Here is a 26,363-nt window from a genome sequence, read left to right as displayed (position 1 = left end):
CCTCAGAGGTGCTTGACTTTTCCACCTTCTTTAATTTGGCATTAGCCTTTTTGTTCCCTGTACTGAGTCTTTTGACCACATGTTCTGAGCATCCAATTACCGACTTTTTAATCTGATTAACAGTGCAATCTGTGTCTGGTCTGGGAAAGCACCGAAAATACACTCCCAAGTGGTGTCTGCTCACAGTAAGTCCTTCCACTTGGCAGCAGTACTGGACCACAGTTATGAATTTGGGATTGAATTTTTGACCTGGAATGCTAATCCCTGAACTCCTCTTGCTAGGGATGTGATCTTGCACAACTGACTGAACCTCTCTGTACCTCAGCTTTCCCCCTGTACAAGAGGGTAATAGTACCTCTCAGGGCTGCCGTGAGGGTAACACGAGATGAAGCATGCAAAGCACTGGACAGTGTGTAGCCATGAGTGAGCATTCAGTAAAGACTGGCATGTTATTACCACTGCACAAATTATTAGGAGTACTCTTTCAGTTTCTCAGAACAGGATTACAAAATTTATGATTATCCAAAAACTTTGTTCCATCTTTTTCCCCCCCTTCTACTTAACTTACTCACTTGCACCTCCATTTTAGCATTCTCTGTATCAAATAGCATTTGATTCAGGTTGGCTTTGAAGATGGGAGGAGGCCAGAATTTGAGCTGACTCCTAAGATTTAGTGATGTTACACCACAGCACCAAATTGTTTGAGAAAAGCTGAATTACTCAGAAGAGAACTGAATCCCAACTAGAAAACTTCTGTAGAATCCCACATGAAAGTAGTTCAATGTGTCCACTGAGAAAATGAATGGCTTACTATGAATATTATTAATTTAATACCATGTGTAAATGAAAAATACCTCATCAACCTGATAGCATGGACTTCATGTTTAAAATAACAACATTCTTGGGCACCTGGGTGACTCAAAGGGTTAAGCCTCTGCCTTTGGCTCAGGTCATGATCTCAGGGTCCTGGGATCAAGCCCCACATTGGGCTCTCTGCTTGGCGGGAAGCCTGCTTCCCCCTCTCTCTCTCTGTCTGTCAAATAAATAAATAAATAAATCTTAAAAAAAAAAAAATAACAGCGTTCCTTGCAAACATCAAACAAACTTGGTACATGTATGGGTTCCTATCTCCTTTGCAATCAAAAAACTGGGCCCTTCTTAGTATCTGTCAGTGACCACAAGTTATAGACAACAAATTCAGACTTAGAGAATGCTAATACAGGGTCACTGCTTCTATGCTACCCTAAATAATTACAGTGTTTTATAATCAGCACTGCTGGCAATTTAAGGAATGTATTTGTGCTATGTAATGCTATGTAATATGGCATGTAATGTGCTATGTAATGGTGGCTGGCAATTATCTGTGGTTTGGGGTAACCCAGGATAGCTACTCCTTAAATAATTGACCACAATGACCCACATGTCTGCCTAATCAGAAGGAAGCCTCCATGTTAAGTTCGTTGGAATGAATGGCCCAGCCCACTCTTTTCTTTTCTTTTTTTTAAGAGTTTTATTTATTTATTTGACATAGAGAGATCACAAGTAGGCAGAGAGGCAGGCAGAGACAGAGGAAGGGAAGCATGCTCCCTGCTGAGCAGAGAGCCCAATGTGGGGCTCTATCCCAGGACCCTGAGATCATGACCTGAGCTGAAGGCATAGGCTTTAATCCACTGAGCCACCCAAGTGCCACTGTTTTCTATTACTTACTTTGATGCTTACAATGTGTATTCACTGGAACATGTGGATAACTGATAGGTATTCTAATATCAAAAGAAGAGTTCCCTCGTCAAACAAGTTTGGATAGCTCAACACTGCCTTCTTCCCTCCTATCAACGCATAATTCATTGTCACATATAAACATCCTGAGAAGTCTCACAATAAGAACTATAACTTTAAGAAGAGAATAAAATACAAAGTATTTCCCAAACTTGACCCTTTATAAGTAAATAAAGGACTATTCCCCCCTATTTACACAGTTTCACTCAGGGTTCATCCAATATGATAGTTTGGGATATGCTACTTGATTAATTCATCTCCTGTTTACTATTAAATTCATCATTCAATAATTCCAAAAATGCTTTTGTCTACTTTCTTTCCATCTAATTTTTCTCCCTGTTCCTCATCCTTTCCAACCCATTACATTGCCAGATTTAGCAAATTAATCAATCAATTAAAATAAAATAAAAACAGGATACCCAGTTACATTTGAATCTCAGACAGTGACTAATTTTTTAATACAAGACTGTCCCATACATTGCCTAGGACACTAGAATGTAATAGGGTGTCCTGTGTTTTATCTGGTATCCCTAACTCCAAGCCAAATGAGGGCTATCAGTCATTAAAGAAACTCAGTTCAACTTAGTAGTAAGTACATGCAAGGAACTCATTTGACACTTGCTGAATATGTTTCTTGAATCTTTCATACTACAAAAAGTGTGAAGCACTCTTTGAGACAACTGTATCATTGCTCCTTTCATCATAAGTTCAACATGAATAGTGGAATCACTTTGGAACTCAAGACTGAAATAAGCTCTTTCACTCCAGTGTGAGCACTTTGATTTTATAGAGATGAGGAAACTGAGCCCTGACTGAAGTGACTTGACTTGCCCAAGGAAATTCTCCCACAAGGAATTGATGAACTGTAGTCTGGAGTTCTCATACCTAACTCGCAAGCCAGTGGACTGGACTCACAATGAGTCCACCTTTACCGTTGCTCACTGTATTCGATAGTGCTAAAAAAGGGTGATGAACTGGTTAATCAAGTGTTCTAAATTACAGTTAGCTCAGTTTACCTAATTAAGTCAGCTACATTTTAGTAATGAAGTTTAATAAAATCATAATATAATGGAATACATTAAAATAAATTTAAAGCTTCAATTATATTTGATAGAAGTTAATGTTTCCTTTATCATCCAGAAGACACTTCGATATCTCCCGATGTCTCAGTCCCCCATTACTGTATAGTATGCAATAGTGCAAATTTACAAAAAATACCAGAGTGTCTTTTGTGTGCCTGTTTCTATTTATAAACTATTGTGCAGGATACATATGCCTGTTTTCATCCATTAGCCACCTCAAATGTGTTATTGAGAAAAAACATCAAGGCCAGCAATAACCTCACAGTACAAGCAGTAGTGTTTATAAGACCAAGAGGTTTTGTTTTTTGTTGTTGTTGTTTAAAGTTTTTATTTATTTATTTATTTGACAGAGAGAGATCACAAGTAGATAGAGAGGCAGACAGAGAGAGAAAGAGAGGGAAGCAGGCTCCCTGCTGAGCAGAGAGCCCGATGCGGGACTCGATCCCAGGACCCTGAGATCATGACCTGAGACGAAGGCAGCGGCTTAACCCACTGAGCCACCCAGGCGCCCAAGAGGTTTTGTTTTATAGGAAACAGAACTACCTGTATCCCAGTAGAGGATATATCATCTTTATTATTAAAAAGAGGTGTTGAGGGCACCTGGGTGACTCAGTCAATTAAGCATCTGCCTTCGGCTCAGGTCATAATCTTGGGGTACTGGGATGGAGCCCCATGTCCAGCACCCTTGCTCAGTGGGGATCCTGCTTCTCCCTCTGCCCCTCCCCCTGTTAGTGTGCTCTCTCTCTCCCTTTCTCTCTCAGGCTTCAAATAAATAAATAAAATTTTAAAAATATAAATAAAAAGAGATGTTGTCTGGATTGGCCCCCACACAAATATCACTGCCCTTCAGGTGCCGTGTAACTTAGAAAGGAATGAAGTACACAGGGTTTTCAATAGGAATTCCAGATTGGCCAACAATTCGGAAGAAAGAAGAATCACTTTCAAACTAATGAATGCTTATGTATAGAGCTTTTTCCCCCCACTAGATAGAGTGGATATTCAAACATCAAGCAATACTCTTCACTTGGTAATTAAGAATAATATGCTTACTAGGAGCCTAAGTCCCTGCCTTATCTGTATTACCCATATATTTATATCAGACTTCATAATCACATCATCTGTTAAAAAGGGCTGGGATTTTTCTGCATAACCTTCCCCTCTTATCTCATCAACCTGACATTGCCAGCACAAGGTGAAACCATTATAGCATGGCACTTGTTCCTTTACGAAGTAGAGCAATAATTTAATTTCAAGAAATGAGCTAGAGATCGCATTGTATATTTTTCCATAAATTATGTGCTTTCTGTGCCATGGTGGCAGTGAGGCCAGGTCTCTCGCAGACACCTGACCCCCAGGTGCTGGCCATCTTGTCAAGGACCCCGAGAATCCCGAAGTTATCACCTCATAAAGATGAACTCTCTTCAACTCTTCTCAACCTTTAACCTACCTGGGGTTTCTAAAATACAAAGTATTGAGGTACTTTCTGTGAGTCTGACGTCAGAGTTTAAGAGAAGCTGTAGCCCATCAGTGTTCCAATTATACAATGCAATGTCCTACACTGTAATCAGCATTACTTTGAATGAATAAGGCATCCTAAGTGTGAAGTCCTAATTACATCAAAGTGGAATCTCTCTCTATCAGAAGTTCCTATTTTAAAATGAATAATACTTAAATAGGAGTTTGACCTGTGGCGAGTGACCTGACCTTTCTAGTCCTCCGTTTCCTTTTCTATAAAATGGGGATGATAGTGGTCCTTCCCTCATAGAGTCATTGAAAGGAGTTACTGTGAGTGTGAAAGCATTTAGCACCACACCCCCACACATAGTGTATTGCTTACTCAATACTGACTAACATAATTATGGATTAAAATGTCCGGTGGCAATCTTGGTGTTTATTACCATTGTTTATGCCCACTAGTACCTTCCCTGTTTATTACACTTTAATCTCTGCAAACCGTTTTTGTGATCTCAAAGTGCCTTTTCATGGATGACCAATGTGATGTCGGCAGTGATGACAGTGGAACAAATGAAATCATGAAGAGTAATTTTCCCTTAAAATGGCAGCTTTTTCACAAGCAACATAGGTGGCCTGTATATGTGAGTAATTAGAAGTTAGAACTACAATGTCTTATACCAGTTTTATCATTCACCATTATTAAAAGCCATTCACTGTGGGCTTTCTTGCCCACGCTGCTGTTCAAGCTCTGTGGGTATGGAAACACAATGACCCTACCATGCCCGTTAGCACCACCCCAGTTTTTTCCTAAGACAGACACAAGGATGGGAAGTGAGATTTTGTGCCTGACCCCAGATTTTGTGGACCCCAGGAGTCCACAGCTTATGTTTACAAGCTAAGGGATTGTGCTCCTTCAATATTGATCTTAACCTGTTTAACTGCTTATATCACTCACATGTGACGCAGTTAACTACTTGTCCATAAAGGGGAGTTTACCAAGTGGTAAATTAGAGGTCATGTGAAATATGACGATAAACATAAATATTTATAGAACTCAGGAGAGTCTCAGTTGTGTGCACGAAGACAGATGTTCTCATCTCCAGGGACAGGAATCAGCTCCTCAGTGCTCTCAGATAAGGAACCATTATGAAAAGGCGACTAATGCCAACTAAGGAAAATCTCCATGCTTCAGCTTTCTTCCTAGGGGCTGACTGGTGAGTTGGCTTCCAGGTTACTGGTGTTTCTAAAAAAAAAAAAAAAAAATAGTATTCCTTCTAAAGCGGTATCTATGCATAAGTTAGTCTACTGTGCACTGAATTACCTTAGAATAGTTACTTTCACACGGTCTGATGATCAGGGTTAGAATTCTGGGTTTGGAAGAATTCTCATTCCCCCTCTACTCACAGACAGCAAGTCACCCTCTAGGAAACTTCATTTCCCCGTCTCCCATACTTGAGATAATAATTCTCAAGCTTGTCATGAAGATTAAGTGATATGTATATTAGAAATGCTGGGTAAGCAGAAAAATGTGATCTATGCATAGGCGAATTATTCTTATGAAATGGGCTGTGCGTGCGTGTGTGTGTGTGTGTGTGTGGTGTAGTCTATTTATTTTTCTAGTTTCTGCATGTAGTTTAGCTCACTTCTATGAGGGAGAAAATGCAGCAGTTGCAAGTCACTGGCAAAGCAAAAACGTCAAATCTCAAATATTAAACTTCCTACTTAAAGAGATTTTGGTGGAGACTATTATGTGTAATACTTAGAGTCAGCACTTGAAAGATGAGTTCTGTGAATGATATAGTTCCTCTGTGATTGATCTTTGGTACTCGCAAATCAAGGGGTACCCTGTGGGGCACACTGTTTTTAAATGGCCTCATAATGAGTCCATTTTCACATTTCCCAGTGTGTGTAGGGTTTCATACTTCACATTTTCCACAAACATTTTTTCACTTAGTCCTCTTAACAACCTTTTAGAAAGTTATGATTCTTAGCCTCATTTTACATAGGGAACTTTGAGGTGCAATGGATTAAGGGTCTAGCACAGAATTACATGGCTTGTTAGTGGGATAGTCAAAATATAATTTTATTTTCATCCTGTTTCTACTACCTTTAATGTGTGTTTGGATTTTTTGTTTTGTTTTGTTTTTTGTGGGTTTTTTTTTCACTTGTTTCATGAAAAGGAACACAGTTTGTATTTTTTTGTATGAAACAGTTGGTCAGGCAAGATAGCCTTAAATATGCTGTGATACATAAATCTTGTCATTTGTTTTTAATTAAGTAAAGTTGAAATCTAGCATTAACACCTTTTTAATATTATGAATATAGCTTATTCCTGAAACAAATGTCCCTTTCACATGCAGATTTTTATCATATTTTTACTTTAAAAAAAATCAAAGATACACATCATAATTAGACAGTTGTGTTTTTCTTCTTTCTAGAGGTATGATATATGTTTTCATATTTTTATATAAGAATCACACTTTTACTTTTAAAATCATATTTTACTTTAAAAAATCAAAGATAAACATTTTCTTCTTCTAAAGGTATAACATACGGATGCCTGGGTAGCTTGGTCATTAAGCGTCTGCCTTCAGCTCATGGTCCCAGGGTCCTGGGATCAAGCCCCACATCCGGCTCCCTGCTTAGCCGGAAGCCTGCTTCTCCCTCTGCCACTCCCCCTGTTTGTGTTCCCTCTCTCACCATGTCTCTCTCTGTCACATAAATAAATAAATAAAATCTTTAAGAAATAAAACAATTTTTAAAAGGTATGACATATGTCTTCCAATTAGGAACACCATACTAAACAAAGACGTAGAAAACCATAAAATCTGTTTACTACCTCCTCTTACACATGCTGAGCTAGACCAGTGGAACACCATCTTAGTGAGAGAAATTTTGACAGGAAGAGAATGTAGTCAGATTTGTGGAGCTTGCAAAATCACATTTTTATCAAACTCACCCCAACCCAACAGAAAACCTAATGAATGGATCTACACAGAAAGGATTTTTTTTTTTAAGATTTATTTATCTGTTTTAGATAGAGCATCCACGAGCAAGCAGAGGGGCGTAGGGAAAGGCAGAAGGAGAGACGATCACTCCCCGCTGAGCATGAAGCCCTACTCAAAGCTCAATCTCAGAACCCTGAGGTCATGATCTGAGCCAAAATCAAGAGCTGGATGCTTAACCCAATCAGCCACCCAGGCATCCCCATACAGATTTTTATGTAAACCTGCACAAACACATTTACCATACTCTAAGAATACTTTTGTGTAGGTTTCCATCACAGGACCTAGATCCATTAGTGCCTGGTAAGATAGGAACTCCAATATGAAAAACCTTTTTGCCTTCATAGAAAAATAGTATTTAATTCTTCTATCTCTAAAAGAGTAATCACAAAAATTCCAAAATTAGAGCCACTAGATTATCTGGAGTATTCATGCATTCATCTGTCTATCCATCTACCTACAGATGGTAGGTAGATGGACCCAGCTACCATAGATACCTTCTGGATCTATCTATACTTAAATGGTGCTTCAGAAAAAGTTTGTCACAGAGACTAAATCAGGACTGACAGTGATAAGTGGACTACAAATCCAAGGCTAGGAGTTCATTTCCACTTGGGAGTTTTCGGGTAAAGGGTTATCTCTTCCAGTTGATTCCCACAGCCAAGACTAGCTTAGATTTCCCCAGAACAGTGAACAGAAAATAGAAGCTTCAGAGATCTCCAGAGTTTGAAAAACACCCCAGATAAATACCCAAGCAGTCAAAAACCAGCACAGCTTAGCCACTTGGACTTAAGGGTTTTCTGGGTCTCACCCAGATGAAAAACACTATAAACACATACAGATTCACAAAGTCTGCCTGTAGTATTCGGGACAGAAAGCTTTTGTGATGGCAGGTGTTTCCAGGCTGGTGATGTATGAACTATACGAAAGCTGGGGAAGGGCCCCTCCCGACCATATGGAATGCTGCGCAACATCTGGCCCCAGAGTAGTCGGACATCTCAGAGAAACAGCTACCGTGGCAGAAGCGCTAGAATTCCTGTATACAAGGAAAGGTCTCAGGAGACGCAGAGGTCCCAGGAGGGTCAGGTCATTTCCTTCGTGGGCCTTCAATGCTTACCGTGAATGAAGAGCCCTAGAATAGAGTCAGTCTTACCTGGCTGTCCCCATTCGCCAGAGCCACGCACAGCCTTTCCTGCAGACCGGGTAGCCCGGTGGTGGGAGCTAGAGCTGGCATGCAAGACGATTTGTCCAAGCAAACCGCCACGAAACCGCTGCTTGAGTCCAGGGCCCAGAGCTCTTCTTCTGCTCTGGAGTCCAGAAGCCTTTCTTTTAAGAGTCAGAAAACCCCACAAATGTGGGCCAGCAGATCGACTGTGCCACCAGCCACTGCGTCTTGACAGTGCCATGGTTGTTGGCTGTCACAAAAGCCGTCGTGGTGACTCCAGGAATCTGCACCAACAGCCGTTTTTTAACATCTTTCTACCAAACGCATCTGTACTTAAAACCAGGCACAGGGATGAGCGGATTCTCTCCCACGTGCTCAAGCCTTGGTGGTACTGGCCCGTGAAATTTCTCTAACACCGGGAACTCGCCACCCATGACACTCCCCTCTAAACAGCCAATGACAACACCAAATCCTACATCCCAGGAAGAAGAGACGGACTCCGCAAGGAGCTCCTCCTCTCCTGTGCCTGTGGCCCAACGCAGGTGCCTCGCCGGGCCTAGGCACCTGGAGGAAGAGGAGGTGGTGGAGGAGGAGGTGGAGGAGGAGGAGGAGGAGGAGGAGGAAGAGGAGGAAGAGGAGCGCAGGCGCAGGCGCTGAGCAGCGTATGCGCCTGCGCGGAGGCGGGGCCTCGGCACCTTGGGCTGCAGCCACGTGCTGGCAGTTCTGTGGAAGTCTGTTACCCACCGCTAAAATGCAGGTGTATAAAATAATCTTGAGAAGGCTCTCTCTATAGAAGGTTTATGTAAGTCCTTGGAAATACTTTATGTAAGTATCTGAGACTATTCTCTATAAAACTGATGGTAACAGAAATGTTGAACAAGTGGTTGAATTGAAAATAGAATGATCTTGAGGTCTTATTTAACTTGCAATTTGAGAATTCTATGATCCTAGAATATATTTTTGAAAAAACTCAATAGTTAAAAAAAAATCCAATTACAAAATAGGCCAAAGACATGAACAGATATTGCAGCAAAAAGAGATATGGGTAGCAACAATGAACGTGAAAAGATGTTCAAAATCGTTAGCCATTAGGGAAATGAAAATTAAAACAAATGAGCTGTCCCTACAAAATTACTGAACAAGTGAATTAAAAATATAGTGAATGCTGGTGAGAATGTGCAGAAACTAGACCTCTTGTACATTAGTGGTGGGAATGTTTATGGTACTCTGGAACATAGCTTGATGGTTTCTTAGCATGTGACCCAACAATTGTATTCTTTGGCATTCATCCCAAAGACATAAAAACTTATGTTCATACAAACTATGCACGAACCTTTACAGAAATGTTATTGGTAATAGCAAAATACTGGAAACATCCTTCAAGAGGCAAACAGATGAAAAACTCTGGTACATCCATATAATAGAAATTTGCTCAGTAACAAAAAGGAACAAGCTAGTGATACAAGCAACTCCCTGGGTGAACTTCAAGGGCATTATGCTTAGTTAAAAAACAACAACAATAACTATATGTTCCCCACTAATTAACAGTCTCAAAATGGCAAAAGTCTGGAGATGGAGAACAGATTAATGTTGGGGGGATGCACATACAAAGAGCATAGCATGTGGAAGTTCATTTGTGATAATGGAACAGTTCTGTGTCTTGTGGGAATTTTTTTTTAAAGATTTTATATATTTATTTGACAGAAATCACAAGTAGACAGAGAGGCAGGCAGAGAGAGGGAGGGAAGCAGGCTCCCCGCTGAGCAGAGAGCCCGATGCGGGACTCGATCCCAGGACCCTGAGATCATGACCTGAGCCGAAGGCAGCAGCCTAAACCACTGAGCCACCCAGGCGCCCGGAATTTTTTTTTAATTCTATGACTTTGGTAAATATTTACCATAAAAGTCAGTCAAAAATTTCTACACTGCTTTTCTGCAATGCAGTCCCAAAAGTGTTTAAATACACAGTATTGGTTTAATTAAGCTTAAATACCAATTTTGAATATTTATTAAAAGCTAATAGTATTGATTTTATTAGCATGCAACAATTTTAGTATGCAAATGTAGATTATTTTATGGTAATAGCAAGAAGACGGATACATTCATGGCAGTGACTCCCAGGACTCTTTGTATTGTTCCTTTTCTCTCCTTTCCTGTTGGCATAATATAGTCTGTGCTGTTTGCTCATTTTCTCGCACTTTTCCAGAATCAGGGGTTTTATGTGTAAACTTTGGGGGCTACAAAGCACCACTGAAGCAATCTCATCCTCAGATCACATTTTTTTGTTTGGAAGGACTTCCTAGAACTGTGACTTTTCCTCTGCCTTATCTGAATTACTATTTACACCGATTTATTTTCCTGGAAGTTCTTCCTATCAGTTTCCCTCAGAGGCATCAAACTGGGTAGTCCTATAGTGACGGTTTGTTCTTTGGGCCATATAGAAGAAGCGCCTTCTAGAAGAGCTGAGCCTCACTGCCTCCTGGGAATCGATGGCAAATGGTAGCCTGCTAACTTTGGGTATTTGCATAGGTATCTTTCTGGTCCTAGCACCTGCCTGCTACTTAAGCATGGCACTTAACTCTTAATTCATAACTGAGAAAATGAAAGAAAGTGAAGAGAGGCAGGATGTCAAAAAGCAGTTTAGTGATAAAAGAAGGCTTTGGCATAGGCTAACACAGGTGCAAATGCAGCTGTCAAAATCTCAACAACAAAAAAGCCTTACTTCTGCATGCCTCAGTTTCTCACGTATAAAATTGTTACGATGATAATAGCATCTACCTCATCCGTTGTTGTATTAAATGAGAAAATTGTTTTAAACCTCCTAGACCATTGCCTGCCATATATGCGCACTGCAATACATATACATTCTGCTTCTTTTGAGTTTCTACCCTATTTCTTAGCCTCCAGGGCAGCTTGAAGAGAAATAGCTTGCAATAAAAAGGACTGATTGCTAGGAATAACAGGGTTAATTAACTTTTCCCAAGAAATGTGTTCCTGAAAAGAATCTGTATTGATTAAGCCTTTCAAAATGGGGTCACTTTTAAATAGACTAAGGAAGTTTGTTTTGTGCCCAGTAAATGATTGCACCCTTTTATGTCTCTGTCTTGAAATTCTTAGAGCAGAACCCCATACCTGACTTTTCACTACCCTATCTTCTGGGCATCAGAGGTTATGGACCAATAACTCCATTTCCAAAGACAGTTCACCGGGGATGGCTTAAATAAAGCTGGCTACCCTTAAAAGGCTCCCTTTTTCCGAGCCCTTCAACATCTCAGGAACACAGTACCTGAGAACTCCTTGGGGACTAAGGACACACTGCTGCCCTCTTTGTATCCTCGTGGTACACAGCACCTCCAAGCAGGTTTATTAAATGAATGAATTCCTTAAGGTAGCAAAACACCTCAATACCTTTATCCGCCAGTTGCCTTTTTTTATAGGCGGGGAGTGAGGAGGTTTAAGGCACACTAATTTTAGCAGACTAACTGAAAGCTCCTTGAGGGCCTAGGACAAGGCTGGTCGTGTGCATTGTGACTTTCTTAGAGCTGGACAGGGTATCTAACATACTGTGGGCACACAGTATTTGCTCTGTGAATGCATACACACGACCCCTGGCCCTGTCCGCAGAGGTCAGTCAGCCTTGAAGAGCGAGGAGAAAAGTTCATCAGGAGGGATGGACTGTCCTGGGCTTTCAAGAATGCTGACAACCCATGAACACCCAAAGCCAATTTCACTTCCTCACTCAGCCATTTGCAGGAGGTTGTAAATCCCCTCCTTCCTCAGGTGGGGGGACAGTCACGTCGTGCTTACGCCCCCTACGGGGACCCCAAGTCACAGAGGAAGGTAACCCAGAGGGGGGAGCCCGCCAGCACGTGCAGCTTCCCAGGAGAGGAGGAGGCTGGGCTAACGCAGTCCTTAGTCAGCAGCTGGGCTCGTTTTTTTTGAAACAAAAGCCAATGTCCTCCCTCGGAGTCCGCGGCCGGTCAGCTCCTAGGGAGAAGAAAGCCATGCTGCCCAGCCGGTTAGTGGCCCAACTTACTTTTCCAGAGCCTGGGACAAAGGGCCAGCAGTTGTACGGGTGTGGGTGGGGTGCCGGGGACAGGGACGGGGGCCCCAATCGCCCTGACCCGACCCTCCCGGCCGCCTGGGAGAAGGGTCAGGGTCTCCCGGCTCCGCGCATGTTCGTCCCGGGCAGTCTGCCTCCCAGCCCCGGGCCCCCCGGGTCTGCGTAAAGCTGAGGCACCTTTGCCACCGGCGCCCCAGCGCACAGACACACCAGGCCCGGGTTTCATGAATGAAATCCAATCGTGTGGATATAAATAGCCGCGAAGGCTGCTAACGTCACAGTGCGAGCGGCGGCCGCCAAGGCGGCGGAGCTCGGGGCCGGGCGCTCGGTTCCGCCCGGCTGGCCCGCCTGGGAGCGGGGTGGGGGCAAGAGGAGAAGGGGAGGGCTGGGGTGGGAAAGGGCGAGCCCCTCTCCCCCGGACGGGGAAGAGCGGCCGCGGCGCTGGGAGAGCCCGACAGGCGAGGCAGTGCCATGCTGCCTTTGTGCAAAGTTGGGCGGCGGGCGGCACGCGGCGCGCAGGGGTCCCGCACACCCGCGACCGCGCGCAGTCGTGGCTGCTGCTGAGTGGCGGGGACCCCCCCGCTCCCCCCAACCCTTGAAGGCGGAGGGAGCTCGCGTCTCGCTCGGCTTCAGGGTAGGTTCTGTGTCGTGAGTGCGCTGTGGTATGAAACTTACTCTTCGAGCAGCCGCCGCGGAGCCCCCACCGCCCGGGCCCCCAGCGGGTGGCGTGGGGAGGGTGGGGCGCCGGGCCGCGCCACGCGGCCAGCAGCGTCCCGACAGAGAGTTGTGGGACCGAGCTGCTGTGGGAGCCGCCCTCGCCTCTCGGCGAGGCCGGGAACCCTCGCATCAGAGGCAAGCAGAAGAGATTTCTAGGAGCGCCCGCACAGCCGCACCCCTTCTTGGAGCTGAGAAAATGTACAACAGGCACCCTTAGCGGGCTGGCTGCGCCAGGGAGGGGGTGGTGCCGCGTCGGCAAGAGGGCTCTTCGAAGAACAGTGGTGGGGAGCCGGAGGACTCGAAAAGGTGGATCGCTCGTCCCTTTAGAGCTTGCACCCCCTTGAGAGTTGACTGGTCGGTCAGCCCACAGTTTGGCGCTCCCTACCCCCAACCCCGTGTCTATGGAGTCTGTTGTGAGTTGCTGTGACAACGCTGGGAGCTGCCATGAGGGGCTTGCAAAACACCTTACCTTGTCTCTGTGTGCTCGGCTTTCGGGAAGAACAATAGGGAGGAGGGTGGAGAGGGGAGATATTGCAGACAAGGGACGCCAACCCCCTCTCAAAAAAAAAAAAAAAAAAAAGGAAGTGGAAGAAAGGCACAACTATGTAAAAATATATCATTAGATCCTACTTTTAGCTGCGCCTTTTCTATCCTCAGCAGTATCAAACATCTCAACTGAGGAGCAATGTCAATATTTAGACTTGGACAAGCCAGAAAGTTAGAAGGGAGCGCCAAGCACAGGGTTTTGACTTGGCTTTGCATGTCAGCACACAAGCTGTGCCTTTCGAGCTGACTGTACACATTTGCTGGGGGGTTGGGGGCGAATGCATGAAGGTTGATTTAAATACAAAGGCACCCAGACCTAGGAAACTCTAGGAAGTTAAGACCTGAAGAGTCGCCTTGACTTTGAACTCCCCCCAACAGTTCTGTTGGACCCCAGCCAGAGGCTCAACTTGAGATTTCTCCAGTTTTGGGCTCCCCCCTCCTCAACCAGGGCTGTGCTGCATATTCTACACTCTACTGTGTATCCTGTCTAAAGTGAAGAAAATATTGTTACTGGTAGCTCTCATCTTTGTATAAAGTCCTCTCACTATCAGCAGATATAAATAGCCAAAAGGCTCTGTTCTTGTGACCTCCAGCAAGCTCTAGGCTTTTCTAAACATACATTCGTAAGTTTATTTACAAACACTCTTTAGAAATTTGGAATTACATTTCCTTTCCAATAACTCTGTAGATGTCTAAGAGTCTCTGGTTGCTAGAAAATAAACACAAGTTCTTTTCAGTATAAATAATGTCTGCCTACTGCTCTGCAGGTGGGGTAGGCAGTAAATTATTATATTAGGTTGCCTCTGAGACTCCTGGATCATATTCAGACATACTAGTGGGAAAGGGATTTAACCAGTTCCTCTCAGTGTAGAAGACTTTGAATAACATTGGGAAGCAATAAAATCATGGTCAGCATTCTTCTAAACTTACCCATTGGTTATTTTCCCAAATTTTAAAGGTAGTGTAAATTTAAGTACTTGGGGCTGTGTGTGATCACAGAAGTGAAAATAGGAGCACAGGTAACTTGATGCCATTGGCCCAATATCACAACTTATAAACTATACAAATATTAAATAGGGAAAAGTAGAATCCTTTCATCTCTTACTTATGATGATATTGCCCCAAAATGTTGTTTTGGAGGAATAGTATGTCCATTTCTATGACTTCTCTATGGTAAAATGCCTGGAAGGTTTTCCTTGTTCTCATCTGTGGGTTTGGGCCAAGTACTTTTTTTTATATCATCCCCAAATGTTCAGAAATATATTTTCACAAATGCTACAAAATGTTAACCTAGCTATTTCAGGATGTGTTTGACCCAAAGAAATGCCACTTCAACACTGGCACTTAGCACAAGTAAAGCAGATTCTGCCCTTTGGGGATGGGGGGGGAAAACTGTGTGTTGAAAATTGTAGTGGCTCCCCATGCGCTCCTGGCCAGCAGTAGGACTTACAAGTCTTTCTCTCTTTCATGTAGGTAAGTCCAGCTGTGAACAGGGTATTCCGTTCTTCACTTCCAGAAAGCCAGGTCAGTGTCTCGGTGCAAACCCATGACCGTAGATGGATAACATTTTGTGTCTAATTCTGAGCATGGATTTCAGAGCAGATTTCTCGGTCATTTGTCTCAAAATGATTTGTCTTTACAATTTTTTCATGGACTCCGTTATGAACATCACAGGTTCAGTGATTAACAAAATTATCCTCTTTACTCTTTGAGTAAAATGTTACTAAAATGGACCTTAGAATCGGTTTGTACTTTATGACTTTTTTGGAGCGGTGGGGATCAAACGGATGTAAGAACCACTGAGGATGCTGGGGATCTGGGAGTTTGATAATTAAGGTTTTACTTCTATCCTAATCTTAGCACTCTAGAGCTAGAAGAAACTTGGCATAATAATAGCTCTTTTTTTTTTTTTTTTTAGCACGAACCGAAGTTTGGATAATGTGTTGCATCCTTTACATTTATGTTCTCATTCTGCATCTAAAACAAATACCCTGTGAGGAGAAACTACTCTCTTGAGCTGCAAAAGACAGGTGAAGAATTGGAAGTTCAGAGAGGTTAAATAATATATTCAATTCCTACTTCTAGGAAATGGAAGAAATAGTATTTTTTTTTAATCTGCCTTACACTAAAACCTAGACTTTCTAGTTGAAAAATTCTTCTCTAGTAGGGAAATTGGGGCCAAGAAAGGTTAAGTGAGTTGTCTAAGATAACTTGGTAATTACAGCTAATATAATACCATGAAATGGCCCAACTGTTGCAAAAAAATAAATACCTTCTCTTAAATAAAATGGCATAATAATAAGTATCCTTGTGTACTTTCTGGCATAGTACTAAGATTTAAGAAAGTTTTTATCAGGGGATGTCTGGTCTTAAGGATCTTAAAAATAGATTTAAAAGGCAAGATAGTAAATATTCATGTATAAAAAATTAGAGGATAAATCAGATCATACATGCCAAAAGACTAAATTGGGAGGTCAGTGGTACATTTACGAGAAGTTCAGTGTTTTCCACTCTATGAGATTACTTTGCAATTCCATATTTGCATGGAAAAAATTTTAAGCACACATTTTGTCTGGTTAAATGATAAATGAGTGAGAGTCTAGGAAAAGACAGAAGGTAGAATTTCAGCCCAACAGGGAGAGATTATGCAGTCATCTAGAACTGCTAAATTACAGTATCTCAAACTCAAAGGTGTTATTGCTTCAAAAACTTTGTAACGAAATTGTGAGCTGTTTGAATCTGCACAGCATCTTTGAGAAAACATTACTATTTAGCGTGATACTTTAAAGCACTCAATTCTTTTTGGAACCTTCATTTGTCTAAAATGTGCCATGTAGATAAATTTGGGTGCATAATAGATAAATCCCAACCAAAGTCCTGAAAATGGCCAGTAAAGATTAAGCAGGACATTTTCAGTTTTTACCAGGATTGACAGCCTTCTCTTCCCATCTTGTCTACTTTTTGTAGACTAATTTCTAACAGTTGTCAATCCTTCTCAGGGAGTATTATATGAAGGAGTAATAAAAAAATGAAATTAGTAAAGAAAACCTTAATGTGTTATCTTTTTTTTTAAATGTACTGATATCCCCAACTCAAGCTAATAACCCTAAAAGCTTAATTAGCTAAGAGATACTTTTAAGCATTTAAGGGGTTGTTATAAACTGTCCTATAACAACTTGGTTCTGACAAGTGGTTCTACAGCGTATCATTACAGAATAGATCATAGGAACACTGAGAAGATCGCATTGCAGGTTAAGACCTCACCATCAACTGATACTTAGTTAACTGTGGCAGTGCTATGTCACAAAAATACCAGTATCGCGACTATAAACCTGTAGTTATTTAAAAAGTAAAATTAGGGGCACCTGGCTGGGCCAGTCTGTAGAGCATGTGACTCTTGACCTTGGGGACCCGAGTTTGAGCTCCATGTTTGGCACAGAATGTACTTTTTAAAAAATGTAAAAATAAATAAATAAAAAATAAAATTATATTCTGAGTTATATGTTAGCAAGACCTTACAATTAGCATGTTATCCCTAATAATAATCTAAATAGCAATCATTCATTTGCTTTATTCAGAAGGCTTTGGTTCATACGTTTGACCTATCTTGAAACATGGGTGGAAACGCTTGAAATCTTATTGTTCTTCACCCAGGAAATTTGCCTGTAGAAAACAGAGGAATTTTTAAAAATCTTTCCTATTGGTATTCTCTTAGAAAACAGGCAGTTCAGTCTCATTGTTTGAAGGCCTCACTCTTGCTTCATGTAATAGGGTTCAAAGATATGAATTTGGTTTTTATGTTCATCTTCTTTTTTCCACTCAGGCTTCCTACCAACCGCACAACACCAAAACAAAACTTGGAGAAGGAAGGAAACTTAAGTCACGAAAAGTGGCTTATGTTGTGTAGGAAGGGGCAGGAGGTGGGAGAGGGAGAGGGAGGGAAGCTTTGCTGGGAAGGTCAAGAGGCAGTTACTCAAATGGATGGGATGTGTATGTGCTGGTTAGTTATATATCAGCCTCCAAATTATTTTTTTCATTTATAAACAAAGTTGCTGCCTCCTCTTCCTGAAATCCTGTGTTCCTTGTGCACATAGGGCAGAAATTGGGAAATAGGCAAGTAAAGAAACTGACATGAATGGTGGGTATGACAGCCACTCCTTCCAGATGTCCCCGGACACTTCTGTCTCCAAATACTCCCGCCAGCTGTCCCATCAAGTACATTAGCATGTCTCTAGTAAGGTTCCATCCACTAAGGGGTGAATTCGGAACTTTTACAAAGAAAGAAGGAGATGCCAGTAGGTACACAAGAAGCAATCTCATTTCTCCACTCTGCATCTGTGTTTATTTATTGCATAGACACAGGTTAATGCCAAGTTCCCCATGCTAATGAGGTTACCATCTCAGACTCCATTCCTCTGTGAAGAAAGTGTCTTTGAATTGTTAATCAACCATAGTCCAAACCCCTAACGAGCACTGGACTAACAATAACCAGAGATAATTATGCTCCTAATAGATGCCAGACATTTTACTGCATTTCAACTAAAATTATCAATCCCAATTTTACAGAAGCAAAAAAAAAAAAAAAAAAAAAAAGGGAACTCAGATACGTTAAATTCAAAGAGCTAACAGAAGGTAGAGCTTAGATTTGCACCCAGGTCTGCCTAAGAACCTGAACAAGTGTTTGCTTTAAATCAACTCCTGGAGGGCAGGGGAGGGGAATACTTTAAACCATTTCATTCCAGGTTATTTTTGCAGATAGTAGACACAGGAGTTAAATAATTATTCTTAAGGGGTTGTTTTCTTTTGTTTGTTTTGCTTTTGATCTAACTCGAGCCACATAGACTTGTCTGGACAAATTTGTTAACTCTCTAGGTCATTTCTAATGTATTTTGACTAAGTCAAATCTTAAGCAGTTGAGTCATGGGGGGTGGAATCATGCATCCAGAAAAGTCCTTAGAGACACTTAAGATGATCTCATGTAAGTGAAAATGCCTGCCACCCAGAGAAGAGCTCTAGCTTACCCACTCTCCTGGTTAGGAATGGATGCAGCTGGAAGTGAACCTGGGTTCCCAAGTCCTAGCCCAGCACTCAGTTCTAGTACATAACATGGCCTGAAAAGTGCCAAGTCTTCCAAACCCTTCCATGTAGCCAGAATTGCAGCTATCAAGTAAAAAAATCCATCAGAAACCTATGACACACCCAGAAATGGGCGATAAGAGGACTCTAGCAGTGTAAAGAAACATACAGTGGGCCCTAAGAGAAACCTCACTTTTCTGCACTAACACCAATGTAGGGCTAGCTTCCCACTGACTCAAAGCACAGCAGCCCCACTCCCATCTCCTCCGCCTTGTCTTTGTGGAACCCTCTGTTTTAATCAAGTATGGAGCTTTACAATTTTGTCTATGGACTTCTGGCTTTTTACTAACTATGCTGCAGGGAAATACGTCTTTGGACCTCATTTCTCTCATCTATAAAGTGGGGATAGTATCACATCTCTTAGAGAATTCTAGAGATGCTATGAAATCACACACAGGAAGCACATAGTTGGTGCTCAGTAGGGGATAGCTCTCTTCTTCTCCTTCCTAGAGTATTACAAGGGAAAATGTTATTATGTTTCCCCTAAATGAACTTGAGTTGTTTGAATTATGACGTTGCAAGGGGTTGTTATAGTAACCTCCTTTCTTGGGTAAAAATGCGCCCAGTGGTCTCCTGGGGTCCCAGTGGCCCATTCACAATTACATTGGTCTTCCTTGCACTGTAGGGTTACCACGGCATTCTTGAATGATTTTTATTGCTTCAGTATCTGCTGCAAAGTAATACCAAGCTCTTCTTGGGAGATTTGTGGCTCCCATTTCCTTCCAGTCACTGTTGAAGCATTGAACGTGTTTTCCACTTAGACCCTCGCATCCCAGAGCAACTACTGTATTTTCAGCCAAGTAACTAAGAAATACTTCCAGAGAATATTATTGCCGGTAGAACATTTTTATTTATTTATTTTTTTTTTTGGTCAGAGAGAGAGGGAGAGAGAGCGAGCACAGGAGGACAGAATGGCAGGCAGAGGCAGAGGGAGAAGCAGGTTCCCCGCCAAGCAAGGAGCCCGATGTGGGACTCGATCCCAGGACGCCGGGACCATGACCCGAGCCGAAGGCAGCTGCTCAACCAACTGAGCCACCCAGGTGTCCCCGGTAGAACATTCTTGCTTTCAATTTCAAAATACGTGAGACTTGCCTACCATCATTTCAATTAACTCAAGCGTGAAGGGCTGTCTGTGTTCTGGCCCTATCTTTTATTTTCGTCCTGTGTTGCTGACTAATCTATCGATAGGAAAAACATAAGCACTACAATTTCCCCTTTCACCCTCAGCGCCTGATAACTACCCAGGCCGAAATTACATCTCTGGGAAGTGTTTCATCACATTCCTCTCCCCAGCTGCCACGCTGGGTCATGTGGCACTCGCTGCCCTGCTTCGGGTTTTTGGAACCAAGTCTTTGGCAGCACATCCTCTTCGTCACGGACATGGAGGAAATCTGCTCTGATGGTTTTTTTCTTATTGAACTTTCTCCCCCTTTTTAAATTAATAATCCGAGGGGCCCAGGATCACCTTTATTTTCCTAGAGGCACAGTCTCCCTTTCATTGTTTGCCAAAGGTAAATTGCAAGATGTATGTCTTTTCTTGGGGTTTAGAAGTGGCTAAACCGTGGCTAGCTGCTCCAAGATTACGAACTGCTAGATTGCCCCTAACCTGATGACTAGTCTCAAATTGGTTGTATAAATCTCACTTCACAGCAAGGAGTTTGTTGTGTGTGTGTTGTTGTTTTTTTTAAGATTTTGTTTATTTGGCAGAGACCACAAGTAGGCAGAGAGGCAGGCAGAGAGAGAGTAGGAAGCAGGCTCCCTGCTGAGCAGACAGCCTGACACGGGCCTCGGACCCAGGACCCCGAGATCATGACCTGAGCCAAAGGCAGAGGCTTAAACCACTGAGCCACCCAGGTGCCCCCGAGGAGTTTATTTGTAAAGCAGTACTTCTCGACTTATTGTGCAGTCAGATCACCTGGGCATCTTGATATGGAGCGGATTCTGATTCCGGAGTTTTGGGATGGGACCTGAGATGATGGGTTTCCCTGAGACTCCCCAGCGATGCCAAAACAGCTGGTCTAAAGACACCATTTTAAGCAGGAAAGGTCTAAAGTCTAGATGTTACTGTAGCTTAGGCTGAAACTCACGCCTTCCAGGCTGTAAGACTCCCACCTTATTCTGTTTGCTTGTTTCTTAAATCATAATAGGCAGTTGTGGAATCTTAAACATGGAAGGGAGGTACATACACGGCAGTGTGCTAGTAAATCAACCAGCTCTCCCGGAAAAAAAGAAGGCATTTATGTGCATACATAAGTCGATTATAAATTTTACTGACATAAAGAATGTATGTAGCATACACTTTGCAAATAATAAAAAAAATAGACAATACTCCTTATTGTAAATTCCATAAAGCCAGTTGGGTTTTACAGAAGGCTGGTTGGTTTTTGCTGAACCCTTTTATCCATAACCTACCTGTGGTACAATTGATGAAGGAGTGTAATTCCCATATAAATGTTGGCTGATATTTTCCATTATGTTAATAAGCAAGCTAGAAGTGCAACAACAAAGACATGTCAGAACTGTACTCATTTATCAAAGATATGAATAACTTCTCTGCTGAACTGGATAATAGCTTTTAAATGGTGTAAAGATATTTCCTTAAATGTACTATTCACAATGTAACAGCTCCACCTGTAATCCACTTTTAAGTTTAATTTGCGTTGTTAACCTTTTTTAATCATTTTCTTAAGACAGGCAACAGAACAACAAAGCAAGCCCTAAATTCCAGTGGTTGCCAATTTCTGTGGTGTAAAGACTCCCACCAAGGCCATTTTCAAGCCACCGTTGTGACTGGGTGTGGAGTTGGGGAGAGATGGCCCAGTAGCCCACTGCTATCCAACATTTCCACCATACAGATAAAATTAGCATAAATAACCTCAAAATGTAGGTAACAGTAAAATGTAGTAAGAGAATTAGAAAATGGTGAGTTTTGAGCATTTAGCACCTTTGTTTTTAGTATAATTTCTTTAATCAAAACTGTGGAATTTAATTTTTAATACTGAGCCTATTTTATTTATGTGTTTATTTGTTTATTGACGTGCAGTGACACCCAGTGTTACATTAATTTGAGGTGTACAACACAGTAACCTGACAGCTCTGTTCATTATGCTTTAACGGGCTTGCAAAAATCCTGCAAATTTAACAACTAGTTCTCATGAGCTGGTGGGGGCTGCCTCCAGCCCACCGTTGGACGTAGATCCTCCCGTCAAGTGATTCTCAGCCTTTGCTTTGCACTGGAATACCCCCAGGAAAACCGTAACCTACAGTCAGTAGATCTTTGTTAGGGCCTAAGTATCTGAATTTAAAACATTTTTACTGACATGTATCTTATTTAAAGAAAAATACAAAATTCAGAAGTCTATAACTTAAATGAAATTTCACCAACTGAACATACACCGGTAACCAGCACCAACATGCAGAAACAGAAAACGGCCAGCACCCAGACGCTCTTTTTAAATCCCTAGCCAGGGCGCCTCGGTGGCTCAGTTGTTTAAGCAACTGGCTTCGGCTCAGGTCATGATCCCAGAGTCCAGGATCGAGTCCCGCATTGGGCTTCCAGCTCCATGGGGAGTCTGCTTCTCCCTCTGACCTTCTCCCCTTTCATGCTCTCTCTCTCTGTCTCTCTCTCAAATAAATAAATAAAATCTTAAAATAAATAAATAAAAATAAAATTTAAAAAAAATCCCTAGCCAGTCACTTCCCACCCAAGGTATCCACTATCTTGGCTTCTAACACCATGGACTCACGGTGCCTGCTTTTGAACATTTACGTAAACAAAATCTCTTTAGTGTCTGGCTTCTTCCCCTCAATATTATGTTTGGGAGTCTTATTCATAATGCATGTAGCAGGAGTTCGCCCATTTTACCGTAGTGCTGTGTAGTATCCCATTATGACTGGAGCTCAATTTATTATTTATTTATCCATTCTACTGCTGGTGCGTTGTTTCCAGCTGTCTGCTATTGTGAATAGTGCTGTTAAGAATATTCTTGAGGCGCCCGGCTGGCTCAGTCCGAAGAGCATGTGACTCTTGATCTCGGGGTCATGGGTTGGAAACCCACACTGGATGTAGAGATTACTAAAAAATAATGCATAATAAACCTTAGAAAAAGAGAATATTCTTGTGCAGGCAGCAGTACTTAAAGTAAAACTAAACAGATTCGCCCAGTGATTCTAATAAGCAGCTGATCTCTTGACTGCCTTCTCTACAAATCCCCCTCCTCCCTTATTTCTCATATAATATGGCCAAGGCTATTGCTTCTTTTGTGTGAATGTAATTTTAGTACCCTAAGCCATGAAGCTGTGTGTTTCCATTCATTACAGTATGTTCTCCGGGCTCTTTTCAATTTACGTTCACCAACTCCCCCTTTCATCAAGACACCGGCTCTTGTGCACTCTAAAAAGGGATGAGATTTGGCCTCACATCAATAGCGTGGAGGAATAATAGATACAGGGGAGATGTAGCCAAGCCTAAATTTGGCAGCTGATCATTAAGGCTCCTGGAAAGAGGCTTCAAAGAAGGGGAATTGTTTCCCTTTGTGTATATCAGACAAAAATCAACAGTGAACCCTGAGAATATTTCAGATTCTAATATTTTTAAAAATCCATTTATTTGAAGTAGACCAGCAGCTCTCATGTGAAAGAGAACTGAAATCTCTCAAAGTCTGATGACTTGATCTGGAAAGATTAGAGAAGGAGGTTTTCCCTTTGGCTTCTTCCAATACCTGGTGTTCAGCAGGTGTATTCTTGCTACATTATTCTATGAGAGTAGCTGTGTACTGTGTGTGTGTGTGTGTGTGTGTGTGTGTGTGTATGTGTGTGTGTGTGTGTTTGAGTCTATTGAGATGTTAGTTCCTTTGATTTAAGTCAAGGGAGCTGAATGACCGGGAGCTCCAGGATGATATTGTTGATGAGTTGGATGGCTGCTCCATATTAAAAGAAAGGTTCCTGGGGCGCCTGGGTGGCTTAGTGGGTTGAGCCTCTGCCTTCGGCTCGGGTCATGGTCTCAGGGTCCTGGAATCAAGCCCCGCGTTGGGCTCTCTGCTCGGCGGGGAACCTGCTTCCCCCACTCTCTCTGCCTACTTGTGCTCTCTCTATCAAATAAATAAATTAAAAAAAAAAAAGAAAGAAAAGAAAGGTTCCTAGCTTCAGCAGGCACTGAAAGGCATTTCACATAAACCTCCCAAAGTATGCAGAGAGGAGGCAAAGAGTACACATGAATTCTACATTATGAAGAATGTATGCTCCCACACATAAATATTCTAGTTCCTAGTTTTCCTACCTCCCCATCCCCATCCATTTTCTGTAAATTTTTTTGTTATAAAATTTCTTTGTTAAGATAGAAAAGAGGGAATATATAGATAAGAAAAAAGAAAAAAATTGAATCCATTTACAATCCCAATTGGCATTCATATTGAATGTTTCTCTAACCCGAATGTTGCTGTGTATATGTAGGTACATAAATTTTAAGGACTGGTGTTATTCTGTAAATTTTTCTGTCATCTTTTTTCATTTAAATGTTTATCATGAACATATATGACAAAAATTGCACTCCTATAACACACTTTGGTTGGCTATATACTCCCCTTTTATGCTGACATTTATTGATGTCAGTTTTTTTTTTAACCAACCCCCACTCCCATCTGGCTGGATTTCTAAACTTGTTTCCAATATTTTGTTTCCGCAGATAGTGGTGTATAACATTCCTTTAATGGAATCTTTTTGTCTCCCCTAATTATTTATCTAGGAATAAGTTCTCATAATTGGATGGAAGTTATGGACATTTTTTTTAAAGATTTTATTTATTTATTTGACAGAGAGAGATCACAAGCAGACAGAGAGGCAGGCAGAGAGAGAGAGAGAGGGAAGCAGGCTCTCTGCTGAGCAGAGAGCCCGATGCGGGAGTTGATCCCAGGACCCTGAGATCATGACCTGAGCCGAAGGCAGCGGCTTAACCCACTGAGCCACCCAGGCGCCCAGTTATGGACATTTTAAAGTTATGGACATTGAGAGCCAGGTGTCCCCACTCCAGAATAATGGTATTATTTTCCACTTCCACAAACAGTGCCACATTCCACTTTTTTAAAATGTACAATCTTTCATGTAATAACTCCTACCTAGAGTTAGAGGGTATAGAAACATGTCCTGAAATTATTAGCTGGAATCTAGGCATTGATGTCAGCCAGAAACTGCCAACAAAATAGGAGATTTTAAAGAGTCTGTTTTTTGTCCACTGACACTTTTGTATTTATGATCCAGTTTTACTAAGAAATCCTTGGGGCAGGTGGGGGAGACAGTTTTCTTCATTTGTCTGAATCAGAGCGTAACCTAATCCTAACTGGCATATTAGAGTCTCCTAAATGATTAAATGCAATTACTTCATTGTCATCCTATGTGAAGGCTTCCCAGCAAGGGGTCTCTCTGGAACCAGAAGCTGACCCAGTGACATCTTTAGAGAATGCTTTCAATGAACATGTTACTGCAGAGCACTGCAGAGACTTTTCTTCATTAGGATGGATTATTAAGTATATCTAATCTTCAGACTTGATATTAGCTTTCTCAAATGAGCACTTAGAACTCTGACATCTCTCTGAAGACTTAACCAGTATTTTAATTATTAATTCTTGACAAAGGTTCCTGATCCAGCATTTAGCTGAGTTTCACACACTGACCCTCCAAAACCAATGCGTGGTGTCTTCTGTTGTTTCAATTTTTTTAACTTAAAAATATATATATTTAAGTATAACGTACATAGAGAAATGTATACAGATCCCAGCCATACAGTTTGATGAATCTGTGAAAACTAACATACCTATGTAACCAGCATATAGTTCAAGAAGTCAGTATCACCAAGCACCCCACTTCTGGTCACCACCCCGTGGTACCCTCTGTGTCTTTGAGATGCTCCAAATTTTATGCCCTGGGTAAGTCATTCATTTATAGAATTTGATTTTTCACTGAACCCTTAACTTTATAAGAGCTAGCTGCAATGAGTTTTGATCAAGCTATCCCCCTTGTAACTAAAAATATGTAGAGTCTGCCTTTCCAAGTAAAGATAACATTAAATTCAAACCCTCAGTGTGCATCAATATTTATACATTTGTGACTTGCAGGTACACAAATACATGCACCGCCTGGATACAAACTGGGAACTTCTTTCTCCTTTTAATGAATGGAAAGCTGAATTATACTATATTGATCCAAACTTAAAATATCTTAACTACAGTTGATTGTCACAGAATATTTCAAGCGATATGCTTCCAAACAATTTCTTAAAATTGTTCATTTCAGTTACTCTAATATTGCCTCTGAACACTCAAAATTTAACAGTCAAGAATTTTTCATCTCTTGTTTGAAATATGTATCTGTCCTGGGTGTTCACAGCTGTCTCTCTATAGGGTTCAATTTCTTTGTCTGATATTC

At 41.7% G+C, this 26,363-nt stretch overlaps 2 protein-coding genes across 19 annotated transcripts in view; one reads left to right on the top strand and one right to left on the bottom strand.

Moving 5' to 3' along the window:
• RHOBTB1 (Rho related BTB domain containing 1) overlaps positions 1 to 26,363 on the top strand; it is a 122,513-nt gene that overhangs the window by 43,789 nt on the left and 52,361 nt on the right. For 4 of the 18 annotated variants that reach the window (XM_047701893.1, XM_047701891.1, XM_047701892.1 and 1 more), the window contains exons 3-4: positions 15,282 to 15,332; positions 15,727 to 15,838. The exons of 2 other annotated variants lie outside the window; for them this stretch is intronic. The gene's annotated coding sequence lies outside the window, so the exon portion shown is untranslated. Of the gene's footprint in view, positions 1 to 9,195; positions 9,309 to 12,364; positions 12,501 to 13,042; positions 13,180 to 13,439; positions 13,569 to 15,265; positions 15,333 to 15,726; positions 15,839 to 26,363 lie in introns of those variants that run through there. 12 more of the 18 variants (XM_047701899.1, XM_047701897.1, XM_047701889.1 and 9 more) reach the window with 12 other exon arrangements.
• LOC125084369 (translation initiation factor IF-2-like) lies at positions 3,624 to 20,326 on the bottom strand. The gene is made up of 3 exons (XM_047701611.1): positions 20,201 to 20,326; positions 12,519 to 13,683; positions 3,624 to 5,556 (listed from the first exon to the last, which is right to left on the bottom strand). The coding sequence occupies exons 1-3, from the start codon at positions 20,324 to 20,326 to the stop codon at positions 5,426 to 5,428; spliced, it is 1,422 nt and encodes a 473-aa protein (XP_047557567.1). The 3' UTR covers positions 3,624 to 5,425.

Source organism: Lutra lutra, chromosome 14 (assembly GCF_902655055.1).
Source record: "Lutra lutra chromosome 14, mLutLut1.2, whole genome shotgun sequence".
Classification (NCBI taxonomy): domain Eukaryota; kingdom Metazoa; phylum Chordata; class Mammalia; order Carnivora; family Mustelidae; genus Lutra; species Lutra lutra.
The sequence above is the reverse complement of the archived record's forward strand: the minus strand, read 5'-3'. Positions and strand labels throughout refer to the sequence as shown.